General features: G+C 46.6%; 1 protein-coding gene across 3 annotated transcripts in view; it reads right to left on the bottom strand.

Moving 5' to 3' along the window:
- Positions 1-1458: 1458 nt before the first annotated feature.
- CMTM8 (CKLF like MARVEL transmembrane domain containing 8) overlaps positions 1459-18626 on the bottom strand; it is a 91686-nt gene continuing 74518 nt past the window's right edge. For 2 of the 3 annotated variants that reach the window (XM_081527093.1, XM_081527092.1), the window contains 3 exons: positions 8386-8559; positions 3475-3591; positions 1459-1895 (listed from right to left, as the gene is read on the bottom strand). In XM_081527093.1, coding sequence (XP_081383219.1) covers positions 1812-1895; positions 3475-3591; positions 8386-8559 — 375 coding nt within the window. In that variant the 3' untranslated portion in view covers positions 1459-1811. The remainder of the gene's footprint in view (positions 1896-3474; positions 3592-8385; positions 8560-18626) is intronic. The other variant, XM_081527095.1, reaches the window with a different exon arrangement.

The raw sequence follows: 18626 nt of genomic DNA, 5'->3' as shown, positions 1-18626 counted from the left end.
AAATGTGGCCATAGTTGTAGAAATCTCACACACACACACACACACACACACACCACCATAAAAACAGGCTTCTTCCTCATGACTGTTTCCAGAAATATACCTCTTAGGTTACAGTTTTTCTGCCTTTCATGGAGACTTAACCACAATACAAAGTACTTAAAAATCCACCCGGTAATGTGAGATAATGTAAAAAAAGAATATATATGCTTATATATGTTAAAGTGTATCACTTGTTGTGCACCTAAAACACAGCACTGTAAACCCACTGTATTTAAATTTAAGAAAAACTGATGCACGGAAGGTATGTGGAAGGTGAATATGCTCCTGCGAGCGTGAGAGGGAAAGATGGACAGAGAGGTGGCACACACAAACCCTGACTAGTTCTTTCAGCTTCTCCTGCAAAACCAGCAAGTCGCAGGCTGTCCGGGTGATGCCTGGGAACCAGACTCCAGAAAGATCGTGGGCAGCCCCAGGCACCTGCCGGTGGGAGCTGCAGAAGCCGAAGCATCGAGACTACAGGTGGGACTCAGGCCTCCCGTGCCCCCAACACCCCCCTCCCTCCCTGCAACCACTTGGGCCCCACAAGCCAAGAACATTCTTCACTGTGCCTTTCAAAGGTCTGGGGTGGGTGTCATTAGATACTGGAGAAATCCCAACTCTCCTGCTTATACTGGGGGAGACAGAGCTCGGGCGAGGAATTAGAGGAACAGGCAAATCAGCACCAACACCACAAAACAGAAAGAAACGGCACCGCCACACGAGCAGAACGGCGGGGGCCACGGGGCCACGTCCACAGAGTGTTCGGCTGAACCCTCTCCTGCTCATCAACTACACTAACGTTTCTGTGGTTTTTTGTTTTTCAAAAGAGGCTCAGTTTGAAAAATCACCCAAGATAACACTGCCGTGCCAGCAAGAGCCATCCTGCCCGAGAACACTTCCTCTGAGTGCACATCTGCCTCCCAAATGGGCATCTTCCTACTGGCTCCTAAGAGCTGATAACAATGTTACAAATTATTCAGGCTGGAGCCTAGAGCTTTGGGACCTTTGGGTCACACATGTTCCGCTCAATATGGTCTCTGGGGTCAGCAGGATGCTTTGAAGGTGTACGCAAATATTTATTCTTTTAATGGTTACGAGTTTATCTTAATCAGTGTTAGAAAACCAAACCACCAGCGCATCACCCACTGTGCTCAGAGCATCATTTAAGGGCAGCTCATTACTAAACTCCAAGGTCAGTGGCTCATTCGAGGCTTTTGGTGCCAACCAGTCAGCGTGTGAGAATCATGGATGCCAGTGACCCCCAGGCTTGGGGAGATGGATCGCTCTGCCACTGGCCTGTGGACAGTGTCTGCTGGCACTGTCAACCCTGGGCAGCCCTGTTGGGGTGAAGAACTCCCTGCAGCCCCCAGTCTCAGGCTTCAGCAAAAGGTCTCCTTTCTTGAATGAGACACCATGTTACCCTGGATTCTTCAACATTTAATCAAAAAAGAATCTAGCATTTTTAAAAGTTCGGTTTATAAACTTGATGCATTCTTCTATCAGCAGTTCTTCTCTTTCTATGTTGCCTAAGAAAATAAGGTCTATGAAGACAGCAACAATAGTTAAGAGTTCATTAGAAGCTACAGCAAATAAGTATCCAGTTTAATTGTAACAAACCAGTGTGAGCAAATTTAACTAAGTATATAAAAACATTAGTTAAATACAAATCTCTGGAAATATACATTATACCTACAGGTTTGTTTTTTGTTTGTTTGTTTGTTTACAGTGAGTCTTCCTTTTTTTTTCCCCTTTTTAATTTTCAGAATGGTGAATCACTGTATGGTCCTGGATCTCCAAGCTATGAAACTGAAATATGTGTTTCCAGCGTAGCAGATGGTGACCAGGAAGGCAAAGAACTGGCAAAAACAAAACACAACAGGAAGAGGGTTTAGGATGCATCCTCATTAGCAAAAGTTATCACTTCACTTCCATTGAATAACATACTTACAGCATCCCTTGACTCCAAGTTTTCTCATCTAAAACTGCTTTATTGGTTCAATTACCTTCCTTCTGGAATGGATTTGGGCTGTTTTTCTTTCTTGGAACTATCTGGGAAGCCTGTAGTTTTACTCCAATCCCCTGCCCTCCTCCAGGAGATCTTCCCAACCCAGAGATCGAGCCCGGGTCTCTTACATCTCCTGTGATGGCAGGAGTGTTCTTTACCACTAGTGCTGCCTGGGAAGACTTGTATATATCTCTCTCTCTCTCTCTAGATATATATTCTTTCTCATATTATTTCCCTTTATGGTTTATCACAGGGTATTGAATATAGTTCCCTGTGCTATACAGTAGGGCCTGGTTGTTTATCCATCCTATAGATAATAGTTTGCAACTACCCAGCTGATTCTTGCTGTCTGTGTTAACTACAACAGACCGTGATTTTTAATCTCATGTGGACTCATGCTGTTTACCTTCAAATAGGGTAAAGCACCCACTCCATCCTTACCTGGAGAATCCCATGGACAGAGGAGCCTAGTGGGCTACAGTCCATGGAGTCGCAAAGAGTCAGACATGAATGAAGCAACTTGGTATGCATGCATGCAGAGATTGTGAAATATAAGTTTAAAGCACTGGTACAATAAACAGCCCTGTATCACCCATCAGCTTTAACATCATCCGGCTGGCCTTCCTGTCTAATTGCCCACTCCCCCTAACACTTCTGATGCTGATGAAATATTTTAAGGCCAATCTCAGAGAAACTTTTAAAATTAGTTCTTTAAATTTGAAAAATACACACAATTCAAAAATGCCAAAAGTACAGAAGTACCTGAATTAAAAAGCAGAAGCCTCTCATCCCACACCCCTCATGGTCCATCACAGTCCCTGGAAGGAACCTCCGCTAGGATCCCTCCAGGCATTGTTAGGGCGTAAACAACAATTCCCACTTAAACAGAATCCTAGAGTGCCCATCTTCTGTCTCTCCCCACAGCTGATGCTGTAGGCAGTAGAATTATTCTTAGAAGGCCTCAAATGTTTTTTCTCCCACAAATACTTATTTTGTTCCAGAGTTTGGCTTTCACTCCAGTGCACTATTTCAGCCTCTTCACGCTCCAGACCATCAGAAGGCCCCATGATACTCAAAGCAGAAGTTCATTGCCAAGGAGTCCCTCTGGCAGGTGATGCTTTTCCCTACAGATGTGCTCTCCTCAGTCACTCAGTCATGTCCGACTCTTCGTGACTCCATGCACTGTAACCCACAAGGCTCCTCCGTCCATGGGATTTTCCAGGCTATAATACTGGAGTGGGTTGCCATTTCCATCTCCAGGAGATCTTCCCGACCCAGGGATCAAACCCGCGTCTCCTGCATGTCCTGCACTGGCAGGCGGTTTCTTTACTGCTGAGCCCCCTGGGAAGTCCTGCAGGTAACTTTGTCCTTTTCCCTCTGATCCGCAGCTGGCCTCAGGGAGAAGGAGACCCCATGACAGGCTCACTCACCGATGAAGCCGCCCAGCTGTTGAAGTTGTGACTGTCTCTCTCCGGGGAGACAGAAGATGCGTCCACAATAGCAGCTGAGAGGTATAAGGCGAAGGCACTGCCGTTAAACCACAGACCCTGGGAAGCAGAAGTGTAGAGAGTTTAGGGAGCCTGGGAAGGTCTGGGCACCCCCAGACCCCAGAAGCAGCTAAAATCGCACTTGGCAAGGCGCTCGTGTGGACGCAGGAAGAAGGTAGGGGACAAGGCTAATGAGAAGGCGGCCCCTTGGCGCCTAGGGGGTCCCTGGAGCGTGCTACTTCCTCCACTCACACAGGCATGAGGGTTTGCCTAAGGGCGCCTCAATGAGAGCAGCAAATAAAATATCCCAACTAGAAGCCAGACATACCTGATCTTTATTAGCACCTACTGGCAGTACATGAAATTTTCAAAATTTGGCTGCAAACATCTTCAAAATAGGGGAGCTGAAACAGAAACCCAGACTTCTGGATTCTCCAGGGAGGGGGAAAAAGCCAACAACAGAAGACCCAGTGATCCTGAAAACACAGCTTATTTCTAGTTGAAGAATATTCTGCAGTTGTTTAAGTCTGTGGGTCTGGGTGGCAAGGCTTCCATACTGAGTTTACACTCACTCGTCTGACCTTCTGGTCTCTTCACACATGTGAGTGTGCAGCTCCTGATGTGAAGGGGTCTCCTGGCTGCTGGCCAGGGTTCTAATTACTTCTCGGGCAGAGAAACACCCAGAGCAGGATGACGGCAGAAAAAAACTGCTGGGTGGAAGTCGAGAGACATGGGCCCAGCTGTGTGTGAACCTGTGCAGTTAGGAGGCTTCAAACCTCAGCTTCCTTATGGTAGAATGGGGACATGCCTCATGATGACAAATTCTGAAAATGCAAATCAGAGCATTTTAAAACCAGGGAGTTTCAGAAGGAAGCATCATTAAACAAGTAAAAAAAAAAAAAAAAGTAACATTACAGGCAATGTTTTAAATTTTTAATGTAATAGATCAATGAACGAATCTTAGGCTTGGAGGAGAGAAAGAGACTGATTGATGCTCTAGGCTGAAGGTCAGCAAGATAAAGAATCCTGATTAGCAGTCAGCAGAACGAGACTTGGGAGTCCCTTCAGAAGTGTTTAATCCCTTTGTCGCATCAAGAAAGACCATCGCCTCCCTGTCAGGGCTGCTCACCCACGTGTGAAAAGGCCAGAGAAACTCAGTCTACCAGTTTTTGTTTTTACTTTTTTGCCTGCACCGCTCACAACATGTGGGGATCTTAGCTCCCCAATCAGGGATCAAAACCATGCCCCCTGCATTGGGAGCAGTGAGTCTTAACCACTGGACCTCCAGGGAAGTCTCCTACCTGCCAGTCTTTATGTAAAAAAGTGTTGCTGGGGCACAGTCATGCTTGTTCATTTACTAAGTCTCTAAGGCAGCCCTCCCATGGTAAGCAGAGCTGAATGACTGCGACAGAGAAAGTTTGCCAGCCTCTGATTCAGAGCATCGGCTCGGAACTGACACCTGGGCAGAGGTGGAAGTCAGGGTCCTGCCCATTCCCACATCTGGACCGCTGGCTCCCATGTTACCTTTTCCAGGCTCATCTTCTTCCCAGCACTCAAGCATTTTCCTCAAGACCTGGTTCAAGACTCCTCTTCCTCCAAAACAGCTTTCCTTAAATTTCCCCAACTCACTGTGATTGCCCCTCACCTGTGATTGCCACAACTTCGGGGTGCCAGCCTTCCATGACTCCCTCATCCAAATGAGGCAGTCTTTCCTGCGCCTGCCTGGGAAGCAGGGTGCCAGTTCCAACAGGGCTGCCTCCATTGCCCCAGGCCTGTGTCGAACCACGATGGACTTAACTCTCAGAAACTGCACCCGGTTCTTGAAGGTCTTTATGGGGAACCCTCACTTTTGTTTTTGGGTAAAGAGGTAGGAGTCAATCTGCTTCCCCAAATACAAACGTGGGCATCCCACTTGGTACATCCCCCCGCGTTAGTATGTATCACAGAGTGCTGGGATGGTTAATCTGACGTGTTAACTTGTGCTGGTACACTATTCCGGATGTGTATCAAGGTGTTTTTAGATAAGATCGATGTTTGAATCAGTAGACCGACCAGGTAAAGCAGATTGCCCTTCCCACTATGGGTGGGCCTCACCTAGTCAGAAAAGGCCTGACTACAAAAAAAGGCTGGCCTTCTTGTGAGTAAGAGGAACTCCTGCCAGACTGCCTTGAGCTGGGACCACCAGTCTTTGTTCCTGCTTTTGGACTTCAACTGAAACTTCAGGTTTTCTTGGGTCTCAAACCTGCTAGCTTTGGGCTTAGAACTTACACCAGCAGTTCTCCTGGTTCTCAGGCTTATTAGCTCTCCTGGGCCTCCAGCTTGCTGTCTGCAGGTCTTGGGATGTCTTAGCCTCCATAAGCCCATGAGCCAATTCTTAGAGCAAATCTTTTTATATAGACAAACATTCTATTACTTCTATCTCTCTAGAGAACTCTGATGAATACAGAATTTGGGACAGAGAGTTGGGTGCAGATTTTGGAACCAGAATTAGAGTGCGGCTGTAACAACCTAGACAGTGTGTTAAAAAGCAGAGACATTACTTTGTCAACAAAGGTCTGTCTAGTCAAGGCTATGGTTTTTCCAGTGGTCATGTATGGATGTGAGAGTTGGACTATAAAGAAAGCTGAGCGCCAAAGAATTGATGCTTTTGAACTGTGGTGTTGGAGAAGACTCTTGAGAGTCCCTTGGACTGCAAGGAGATCCAACCAGTCCATCCTAAAGGAAATCAACCGTGAATATTCATTGGTAGGGCTGATGCTGAAGTTGATGCAAAGAATGGACTCACTGGGAAAGACCGTGATGCTGGGAAAGAGTGAAGGCAGGAGGAGAAGGGGGCAACAGAGGATGAGATGGTTGGATGGCATCACCGACTCAATGGACATGAGTTTGAGCAAACTCCAGGAGATGGTGAAGGACAAGGAGGCATGGCGTGCTGCAGCCCATGGGGTCACAAAGAGTCAGACACGACTCAGCAATTGAATAATAATCTCAGTAGAAGCCATGAATAAGTAAGGGATTATACCAGTAGAAACACTGCCAGTTTGAACAGAAGGAATGGAGATAGGCCAAAATGAAGGAGGGGTGCTGAACTTCTTGGATTCTGCAGGACAGAACCACAGAACTATATGACTGTGACACAGCTTTATCTTTCACAAAAAGAAAGGTGATTCAGAGATCATCAGGGCTGGCACTGCTGTCATGGGCCCACTGGGCAGGCTGGCTCCTCCTCCGTTTCAAAGGGTGGGGCTGCCTCTCTGGTTCCTGTGATCCAGCATGTCCCCACGCCGTGTCCCAGGGGGAGGCCACCCTGCAGAGGCACTGGGGTGACCGTGCTCTCCCCATGGATCCTGAAGATAGCGCACTGAACCAAGAAGGATTATGATGGAGCCTTAAGATCAGATGGAATTTGCCTTGTAACTTTCTGGGCTTGCTGGAGACCTGTCACCCCTTCCTTCTTTCCTGTCTCTCCCTTTTGAAACGGGAGTGTCTGTCCCACCAGTGTATTTTGGACGCACTCAACTTGCTTGGCTTCGCAGGTTCATAGCGGGAGAGGAATTTTGCCTCAGGGTGAACTGTACCTCAAGTCTCACCCATATCTGACACAGGTAAGATTTAAAGGAGACTTTGGTTTGGGGGGGGGGGGGTTTGCTTGTTTTTTAAGCAGGATTAGCACCTGTCTGATTTATCTTTTTTATGTATTTATTTGCACGTGCGGCATGAGGGAGCTTAAGTCCCTGATCAGGGATCAAACTCATGTCCTCTGCACTGGAAGTGTGAAGTCTTAACCACTGGAGCACCAGGGAAGCCCCTCAAAAGAGGCTTTGGAGCCACATTTTAGTTGACGCTGGAATGAGTTTAAGGGACGTTGAGATGGCATGAGTGCACTTTGCATGTGAGATGGGTGTGATTTGGGTGGGCAGAATATTATGGACTGAATGTTTTCCCCCAAATTCATATGCTGAAGCCCTAAGTCTCAATGCGATAGTATTCGGTTAAGGGGCCTTGAGGTATTTAGGGTCAGAGGAGGTCATGAGGGTGAGGTCCACCTGAAAGGGCTGGCACCCTTCTAAGAAATGAAAGGCAGTTCACATCCTCTCTTTCTCTCTCTGCCATGTGAGGACACAGCAAGACTGGCAGGCGTCTGCAAGCCAGGAGGAGAGCTCGCCCCAGAAACCACTCTACTCACACCTGATCTCAGACGTCTAGCCTCTAGAACTGCAAGAAGTTTCTGTCACTGAAGGTCTAGGGTATTGTTCTGGCGTCCAAGCAGACTAAGGTTCTGTAATCTATACATTTTCTTACCTATCCACAGCCCGCATCTCCAGACTCTGTTTCCCTTTGTTATCTGCATCCCGCATGGAGGCAGGATCACTATCCAGTCACTTTTGACCACTCCTGCTCCCAAATGTGAGCACACCTAGTTGCTCTAACAGTGCTTTTCATTTTTCATTCTCACTCTTTGCATCTCAATATCAAAGAACTCTGCTGCCCAAAGAGTTCAAGCCGTGACATGAGAAGGGGTTGGAAGGATGAAGATCTACTGTGGCTGTGTCCTGACACACCTGTATCCAGGTGTCACTGTTTATTGAGAATTAATAAAACAAGAGGTTACACAGGAGAACAGAGCTTCTCTTGGTTCAGTCTTCTGAGGACCGCTTTGCTACTTGGCCTAAAAGGAATTCCTGGACCTTCCAACATGATGCTCCACACGCAGGTGTAAAACATCAGTGCTGGGCTCTCCCTGGCTTTGCCCTCTGCTTTACTGGCATAGAGACAATCCCAAACTGACTGGAGGACTAAACTCCATCCCACCTAAGGGGCAATGGACAGGAAGAACACTCATGGTTTGCTTACCACCGTGGTCCAGGGCACCTGGGGGATCCTGGTGTAGGTCATCGTTAGGTAGATGATGAGGAAGAAGACGGTGAGGACCCAGTAAAACACAGCCACGAACATGACCCAGCCAAAGGCAGGGACCCGGAAGTACTCCGTTCCAGCGATGAGCGTCCACACCAGCAGTCCCAGAACCTGTCAAACGGGAGAGGCAGTGGGAAGGAAAAGGGAGATGGAAGAGAAAACAAAAGAGGAGGACGTGGAGGCAGAGAAAAAAACAAAGTGTCAACTACAACTTGCAAGCATACACATGGATACATGTAACAAATGTGACTGGGCGCAAACTCACATTCCTGCAAATACCAGAGCAGGCTGGGCAGAGACCAGGGCAAACAGGAAGCCCATGCCTTGTCTCTGCCCAGCTCCGGCCAATTGTGGGCTGGTTTTCTCGATCTTTCTCCCCGCCTGCCCCCAGGAGAACACAGAAACTCAAGTTTGTACATGCTGATAATCTTGATTTTTAAATGTCAGCCCTGGAATTCCCTGGCAGTTTAGTGGTTAGGACTCGGCACTCTCACAGTGAGGGCCTGGGCTCAATCCTTGGTCAGGGAACTAAGATCCCACAAGTCTCATGGTGCGGCATGCATGCATGCATAAATGAATGAACGAATAAATTAATCAACAAATATTAGCATTAATAAAGAGGGACAAAACAACACACATCTGTGGTTGGAATCTGTTCCCGACACCCATCAAGGGAACAAGAAACAAGCCGTGGGTTTATTCCAGCAACAGTCACCCGACTCCACCGCTGCTGCAGGGCAGGACCAGACCAAAGCTCTGTCACGTCAGCACTGGGAGAAGAAAGGATGCTGATCCACGCTGTGGGATTTCTGGCTCTCAAGGAGGGAGGCCACAACGAAGTGTCTGTGTCCCACCCAGCACCTTCCAGGGCCCAGGAGGACTTCTTTCCTGAGTCACAGGAAAGTTGGCATCAGAACCCTATCCCCAGGAGACAGTATCAGGTACCTGGGATGGGCGCTGGCTGCTGTATGCCTCGCAGCAACCAGCTTCCTTCCCGTCTCAGCTCTCTCCTTGGGATGTGACACAAAACGGACTCTGATCACTCTGGCCATTCGGCCTTGACACCTGAGCACCTGCCACGGGCCAGGCTTCCTGCTCACGGGCCCCGCGGACAGAGCCAGGCAGAAACTGAACAGACCTGCTCATGCACCACCTAAGAGTCTCGTGAAGGGAGATATATGAACAGTTACAGTTGTGAAAATGCTATGAAGGAAATAAAGGGTGTGACCAGAGTCTCTAACAGGGGGCTGTGACCTTGTGGGCAGGAACGGCAAGTATCAGAGGGGGCCATGCTAAGGAAGAGCCTGTAGACCCACTAAGAGCTAGGAAGACGGCTGGGAGGATGCTGTCCCAGGCAGAGGGCATGATGTGAGCAGAGAGCTGCAGGGGAAGGGCCTTCTAGAACCTGTAGAAAAGTGGAGGATGTTAGGGCATGGGTACAAGATGTTAGAAGGCTTGGCGACGGTAAGATTCTGTGGGCTGGGACACCTAAGGGCCTTGGACTTTATCCTAAGAGCTAAGGGAGGGTTTTGAGCAAGACGATATGAACAGGTTAAGTTTTTGTTAAGATCGCTTTGGCTGCATGGCAAGAACGGGTATGTAGGTGGCTGGGTGGGGGGTGGAGAGACAAATTCAGAGACTGTTTTAATAATCCACGTGGAAGAAGATGATGATGTGTTTAAGACTAAGACGCTGGTGAGTACTGGGAAGTGAATGATTCAAGGCAAATTTCAGAAGGAGTTAGGACCTTCACGGATTTGATAGACTGGATTGTGATAAAGTGAAATTACACTTGGGTCTCTGGAAAAACTCCCCAGTGGATTACGTCACCTCCTCAGCTGAAAAGATGAAATACAGGAAGAGGTTAACAGGGCTGACCTGGGCTCAGGTTACAACCTATCCCATTGGAGCGAGTCTGGGACCTCAGGATGGGATTAGAAGTGGATGGTCCAGGGGAAGAGTTCAGGCCCTGCTTTAGGAAGGAAGACTTCCTGTGAGCATTACTTAGTGAGCATCACTAAGACAGGTTTCCAGGGGACCTTTGAAAGTGCTCATGGAGACAAGCCCACCTCCCTGTCGTAGTTTCTACACTGGGAGCAGAGAGTAGACTCGCAACACTGCTACTTTCCTTCCTTGGAGCTGAAAGTTGAGGTTCTTTTATCTGCCTGATGTCGTATGTGAATCCAAAGAAGTGTTTATGTACTTTGGGGCTCACACCTGTGGCAAAGTAATTTATTGAAAGCAAACAAGAATCAAACAGGATAAAATTCCAGAAAGTGTCAAGACTCCCACCCCTGAGGTTATGGAACAGAATTCATCATAACTGACAGGTAATCTACACACACAGATGTGACATTCCATTGTATCAATAGGACAGGTAACACATGTCATCTGGCATGGCAGGATCTGAAATAGCATCAAGGGCTTCTTGATTCAAACTGAAGGGGTGGGAAGGGTCCTTTGTTGAGGATTCACCCAGGAAATAACCATGGGAGGAGCCACTGCTAATGGGGCTGGTATCTCTCCAGGAGCATGCAAGGGTTTAAGAGTTGCCAGGATAAGCTCATAACCAGCTACGCAGGCTGTGAAAATGCTTTTCATTATTAAAAGCAGATGGAGTCCACTGTCCAGAGATGCTCTAATGTGCTAGCAGTGGTCATCTTTTACAGACAAGGACGATATCTCTAACTGAGCTGTCTGTCAAAGAGTAGGAATCTTTGACCCAAGATCTCAACAGCAAACATGGGAAAAGAACTGTCAAGAAAAGACAGTTTTCTTGAAAATTGTCTTCAAGAAAATTCCTACTCAAGTGAATTTCTTAGGCAACTGAAATACACCCAGAAGCAAACTTTTGTCTCTTACTATAACCAATGCTGACGAAAACCACTCTACAAAAATGCTCATCTCCTGGTGGTGTGTGTGTGTGTGTGTGTGTGTGTGTGTGTGTGTGTGTGTGTGTGTGTGTGTGTGTGTGTGTGTGTGTGTGTGTGTGTGTGTGTGTATTTAAGACAAACTCTACACCTTTATTTGCTTAGACTTCAAAAATACTGTTTGTTTTTTACTGACTTGTGTGTGTGTGTGTGTGTGTGTGTGTGTGTGTGTGTGTGTATTTAAGACAAACTCTACACCTTTATTTGCTTAGACTTCAAAAATACTGTTTGTTTTTTACTGACAAGCATTATTTTAGGCTAACACTTTTTTTGGAATGGTAAATCTGAGACCTAAAAAAACTTTTGAAAGTGATAAATGCAGGCAAAAATAAACATAGCAGTAGGCAAAGCATATATAAAGCATACAAAGAAGTTATAACCCCCAGCTACCAGTTGTAAATTCTCAAGAGAAACCAACATAAAAATTTTATGTCTACCGTTAACTTCTTTTGCTTGCATTTATCACTATCATTACCACCTGCAAATCCTTTTCTTTTTCCTTTAAAAATATGGCTTGCTCGGCACGTCGTGCCTATACCTTCTGCCTTCCGGTCAGCCGCACCACGGAGGCCCTCCTTCTAGATCTGTGTCGAGTCTAACAGCTGCCCGGTTTTCCATAATTCATGGAACCTATTCCCTATGGAGAAAAATCTAAGTTGTCACCTTTATGCTTCTACAAAACATGTCCAGGGAACATTCTTATAGAATGTATACCCCTGCAAACCCGAGTTCCCCGATAATAGTCTTAGAAATGCAATTTCTAGACTATTTTAAGCTTCAGAGGTACTGTCAAATTAGCCATCAAAAATCTTGTGCTAACTCATCTTCTCATGAGAGCATGCCTGCTGTTCCTTTCCAACCTCATTAAATGCCCAGGTCTTAAATGATTAAAAACCTGATTTTAAAAAAGAGAGAGAGAGATCTCATGTTTTGCCTTTCACTGCTTGGCTGAAGTACAGCACAGAGAAATGTGCACGAATCCTAAGCGAACAGCTCAATGAATTTTCACAAACTGGACTAACCTGTGTCACCAGCAACCATCTCAAGAAACAGAGCTCCTGGGGGCTTCACCCTCACTCCTAGTTAACGTCTTCCTTCCCCTGAGGGTAGCAATTCCCCTGGTTTCCATCATCCCTGGTCTGGAACTTCAAAGGCATGCAATCTTATCGTCCACACTCCCATGTTTGGTTTCTCTCACTCAGCAACGTGAGTTTCATCCACAACACCGACCACTGTGTTTTCACAGCACCAGTTCTCAAACATCAGAGAATCACCTGAAAGGCTCACTAACCCTCGGGTGAAGAGGCTTCGTGCCAGAGTTTGTGATCAGTAGTAGATCCAGGAAGGGACCTGAGAATCTGCGTTTCCAACAAATTCCCAAATGGTGCTGCTGGTCCAGGCTGCACACGAAGAACCACAGATGTGCAGTATCCTTCTTATTTTCGTTTGCATTTTCCTGATCAGTCACGAGGGTGGAAGAACTAGAAGTGTTCTGTTTTACTGGTATTTTTACAAAATCATGTCCTTACTGATCTGTAGAAATCTTTACATAACAGGAATGGTAACCAGCAACACATATGGCAATCTTTTCCTATCCAGTTTTTTTTTTTTTTTAACTTCAGTCTTCAGTCACATGAGAGTTTAAATTTTTACACAATTAACAGGTCACTCTTTGAGCCTTCTTTTATTCCTATGTGCTTAGGAAGGGCTTCCTCAGCACCAATACCATAAAAACATTCTCTGATATTTTCTGAGAGCTTTGTGTGTTTGCTTATTAATCTTTAAACAAACTAGAACTGAGTTCTACAAATGGGGTGAAAAAGGTCCAATTTTCTTTCTTTCTAGCAAATGGTCAGGTGACCTGTTATCACATACTGGTGACTTCTCACATACTGGGTCAGTGTCTGAAGTCTTTATTGTATTCCACTCATCTGCACTGACTGCTCTGTGCTGTGTGAAGTCACTTCAGTCGTGTCCAACTCTTTGCGACCCCAAGGACCTTAGCCTGCCAGGCTCCTCTGTCCATGAGATCTTCCTGGCAAGAATACTGAAACAGGTTGCCATTTCCTCCTCCAGGGGATCTTCCCGACCCAGGGATTGAACCTGCATATCCTGTGTCTCCGGCATGGGCAGGCAGGTTCTTTACCGCTGAGCCACCAGGGAAGCCCTATTGCCTCCACCTGGCACTTCTATGCCAGTGCCAATTCCTATAGCTTTGGTGTATATTTTAGGTTTGGGGGGAAAGATGTCAAAATGAACACATGAATCTAATTTTGTTCCTTTCCCAAACCCTTTTAAAACTTTCATCAGAATGAGATGAATACGAAAGGAGACAAAAGTAACATATTTTTCTGAAGCTTGGATGAATGTCCACCTAGAAGGGGCTCCCCTGAGTACCCAGCACAATGGACGAAAACAGACTCAATCGAGGTTTAGCATGAAATCTTTGAACCTCAGGTGCAAAGAGAAGATGCTTCAAACGACCAAAGACCCACCAAGGATCAGAAACCAGAATGGCTTTTCACCTTTTCCAAAAGCAGATAGGATGTTAGAAAATAATGCCAAATGGTTTCAGATGGGAAAGTGATTTCTAACCCAGAAATGACCCAGGAAAATTACCAATGAACAGCAAGAGGCAGACACATTTTTTTTCCCCCAGATACGCAACGTTTAAAAAAAAAATCCACCTTCCACACATTCTTTCTCAGGAGTCTACTGAAGGATATGACCCAACAAAACGAGGGCATAAACTCTAAAAGAGGAACAAAAGAGTAAGCCAACAGAACTGCGGTAAGCCCCCAGAGGAGGGGAAATCTAGACGATAGGCACCCCAGGCACAGATGGTAACCAAGTCAGATTGGAGCCAAGTGACTCAAAAGACAGGCATGGTGATGACCGTCAGCACGGCGCTGAATGTTATTTCCCTACTTTTTCACCTGGTGAGACTACTGGGGAACTTGCTCTACCCCAAGTGAGGGAGGAAACCAAGAAAGAGGAAGATAAAGCATCCAGGGAATAAGACATTCAGCCCAACAGAAAGGTAGAAGGAGTTTCAAGGTGAAGGGAGATCCCCAGGAGAAATTTGTCCAAATGAAAAATGAGAGCTCTGATTATCTGATGGGACTGGCTTGTGGGAGACTTTACTGAAAAGCTATTGGACAAATGTAAGAGCAATTAGCTACAAAGACAAGTGAGCAAATTTTTAAAAATTATGCATGTTACTGACTTCAGTGAAAACCAAAAGAAACTACAGGAGTTGTTTGTAGTTACGAGTTCACTCTAATAAGCGACTCTAATATTTACATAGAGATGATAGTACATATTGGATACTGACCTGAACAAATGATAACACGGAGGAGGAAAGCAATAGGAATGGGACTTCCCTGGTGGTCCAGTGGCTAAGACTCTGAGCTCCCAATGCAGGGGGCCTGGGTTCGAATCCTGGTCAGGGACTTAGATCCCACCTGCCACAACTAAAGATCCCACATGCTGCAACTAAGCCTCAGCACAGCCAAATAAATAAATTTTGAAAAAGAAAAGCAATAGAGATGATGCAGTGAACTGAATTCTTCAATTACTACCTTGAGGAATAAGATTCCTTGCCCCATCTCCACTCCCACCCCCAAATGGTAGCAGATATTCATGTTTTTCTATTAAGAAAAATTTTTTAAATTGAAAACCTTCCACCTGGTGACCTCTTGAGGCTGTCATTGAGCCCGGCTGGCCCTCTGCGTGTACTCGCCCACGCACAGCTTCCATACCCTATGTCCTGCGAACCAAGGAAACAGATGCCTTAGGTTTTGAAAAATGACACTCAGTTTGCCCATGAGAACTCTCCTGCCTGTGAAGCTTCTGAGCCTTGTGACAGCTGTTCTGCTGCAGAGATGAGTTCAAAGGGTCTCGTTTATTCAAATGTCTACTGAGCATCTCTTATGAGCTAGGGCTTTTTCTTGGCACTACCGGCTGGCTGATTTCTTTCTGACTTTAGCCTGGAACCAGCATGATGACCATCTGTCCTTCCGTCTTCAAAACAGATAGGTGACTTCTGCAATGTACCAGCTGTTTCCGGCTGCCTTTGCCCCTCAGAGCTGCGTTGATCCAGCAGGTGAGCTCAGCACACCTCTGAAATACCTCATTGGGCTTGAAAACATTTACCATATTAATTCCTTGCAATAAAGTAGCATTGGACACCAGCTCCTGTAGATTTACTCTTACGTGTCCTGCAAGGAGAAAACCGAACAATATGACCATGCTGAGTGGTCTCCTCTTGCTACGTTTAATACCACACACACATTTACAACACTCCATCAAAAAGCTCACTGAGTGTGCACTGGTGGTGTCCTGATGAGTGAAGCAGACATTTCTGCCTCTGGAGAAGGTCCATCAGTGGATATCTGACTATCAACAGTGACAAGTTCTACACAAGGAAACTAGGCTGATACAAGACCATTAAACACAAGGTCCCAACCACATCTGGATGGTCAGAAGCAGTTTAAGACTGAGTAGGCAGGGACTTCCCTGGTGGCCCAGTGCTTAAGAATCCACCTTCCAATGCAGGGGATGCAGGTTCGATCCCTGGTCCAGGAACTAAGATCCACATGCCAAGGAGCAACTAAGCCCTCACAGCACAGCTCCTCAGTCTGCATGAGCTGGAGCCCATGCTCCACGATGAGAGATGCCCGTGCACCACAACTAGAGGAAGCCCGCATGCCACAATGGAGACCCAACAGAGTCAGACATCAGAGCATCTCTGCCACAAGCCAAATGCAGTGCTGGGTGCTCAAGGGTCCAAAGGTGAGCAGGGCATGAGTGCCTGCCCCTGAGGACTTGACTACCTCGTGTGAGAGAGGAACACAGTTCCTTCTTCTGCACAGGGGTTGATACCGTGGTCCATGGCTACCCTTAGCCCACTGCCCGTTATGTACAGTCCACAAATGTTGCCATTCATTTAAGCACCATCTAAGGCTGTTTTCATGCTATGATGGCAGAGTCCATGGTCTCTGGCTGCAAAGCCTAAAGTATCTACCATCTGGCCCTTTATAGAAAAAATTTAGCCAATCTTGTTGACCAATGGTCCCCAACCTCTGACATCTAATGCCTGATGATCTGAGGTGGAGCTGATATAATAATAATAGAAATAAAGCACACAATAAATGTAATTCAGTTGAATCAGCCCCAAACTGATCCCTGGTGCCAAAAAGGTTGGGGACCACTGCGGTGGACCATCACACTTACTCTCTGCATCAGGAAATATACACACGTGCACACACGGTTGGTTTGTTTCCTGCAGTGTTTCAAATATATCAGATTATTAATATATTGGGCCACAGGAGATGACAGAACAATAAGCCTGTACCTCTTCTCTGTACCATCAAAGAACCACACACTCCTCAAGATGATGGCTCCCAACACCAGTGGAACTTTGTTCAGAGTCACCCCCACATCACAGATCAGCAGTGCTTCTCTTTTTTTTGAGTTTCTATTCTGTCAGTCATGTCCGACTGTTTGCGACCCCATGGACTGTAGGCTGCCAGGCTCCTCTGTCCATGGAATTCTCCTGGCAAAAATACTGGAGTGGGTTGCCATTCCCTTCTCCAGGGGATCTTCCCGACCCAGGGATCGAACCTGGGTCTCCTTCACTGAAGGCAGATTCTTTACCAGCTGAGCCACCAAGGAAGCCCAAGTTTCTATTAGTAATCATCAGTAATTATGTTTTATCACATACCAGTTACATGCTGCTGCTGCTGCTGCTAAGTCGCTTCAGTCGTGTCCGACTCTGTGCGACCCCATAGATGGCAGCCCACCAGGCTCCTCCATCCCTGGTTACATGGCAGGTAGTCAAAATTAGATTTCAAGAAATTTTCCATCCATATGGCAAATGTATGTATCTTAAATTTAAGAATCTATTTTTTTTTTTTTCTTTTAATTGGAGGATAACTGCTTTACAAGATTATAAAGCAATTATCAGCAGCATTTCTATTCAGCAAGTGTGGCCACCTTTTCCATTTATCCACTAGAGGGTGACCAAACCCTGCTTATGCAAGATTCAGGAGCTCTGGTCTCTGTTCAGAGGGAAGAAACCAGAGTTTACCGTCTGTCTAGAGGAGTTCTTCCACTTGAAGCACAGTCCACAGAGGCAAGACACAGGCAAGACACAGAAGAATAAACTCGGTGTAGGACTTGTCCATTAGACCCAGACGTAGCCTGGAAAGAGATCTGACAAGAAATGCAGCCAGCAGCTGAGATAGAAGTGAAGTGAAGTGAAGTGAAGTCGCTCAGTCGTGTCCGACTCTTTGCGACCCCTGGACTGTAGCCTACCAGGCTCCTCCGTCCATGGGATTCTCCAGGCAAGAATACTGGAGTGGGTTGCCATTTCCTTCTCCAGGGGATCTTCCCAACCCAGGGATCGAACCCAGGTCTCCCACATTGCAGGCAGATGCTTTAACCTCTGAGCCACCAGGGAAGCAGCTGAGATAAGGATTAATCAATACACAGTCTTGGAAAGGCAAATTTAATCTGTGCACCCCTACGAAGTTTTACTGAAGTGTGCTTAATAGCTGGTGCTTTCGCCAACAAGAAACTGCCTCTTTGGGCCTCTGCTTTCTGACGTGTGAGGTGGGGAAGGTTGAGTTAGAAAAACTGTTTTCAAATGGGAGTAGGCGGCCAGGATCTAGGAGATGCAGATCAGAATGACCTGGTGAGGGGCGGGGGTTGGGGGGGTGCTTCGAACCACTTTCTTCTTGGTCATCTTCCCACTTTCACACATGCCAAGAAAGTGGGTGTCTCCCCCTGGCCCTCCTTGACCCCTCCTCAAATACCACTATAGGCGACCTTCAAGTGCTGCAGAGCAGAACAAGGCTTGAGCCTAGGTGACGCTAGTAGTTTGTGACTTCACCTTGCTTTTCCTTAGAACTTCAGTCTGACATGTACGGTCAATCAAATCACTGAGGGGGCCTTCTCTGCTGGTCCAGTGGTTAAGAATCCACTGCACAATGCAGGGGACATGGGTTCGAGCCCCGGTCAGGGAACTAAGATCCCACATGCCGCAGAGCAACAATTAAGCTCGTGCGCTACAACTCGAGAGTCCACACTCTGAAACAAAAGATCCCGAATCATACAATGAAGACCCCACCTGCCACAACCAAGACTCGACACAGTCAAATAAATAAACAAATATTTAAAAATTGGGAATCCACAGAAGCCCAGTAGCGCCAGCAGGCAACAGAATGGAAATTTGCATACTGGGTT

The sequence above is a fragment of the Giraffa tippelskirchi genome, chromosome 9, assembly GCF_054371585.1.
Source record: "Giraffa tippelskirchi isolate mGirTip1 chromosome 9, T2T-mGirTip1v1.2.pri, whole genome shotgun sequence".
NCBI lineage: Eukaryota > Metazoa > Chordata > Mammalia > Artiodactyla > Giraffidae > Giraffa > Giraffa tippelskirchi.
The sequence above is the reverse complement of the archived record's forward strand: the minus strand, read 5'-3'. Positions and strand labels throughout refer to the sequence as shown.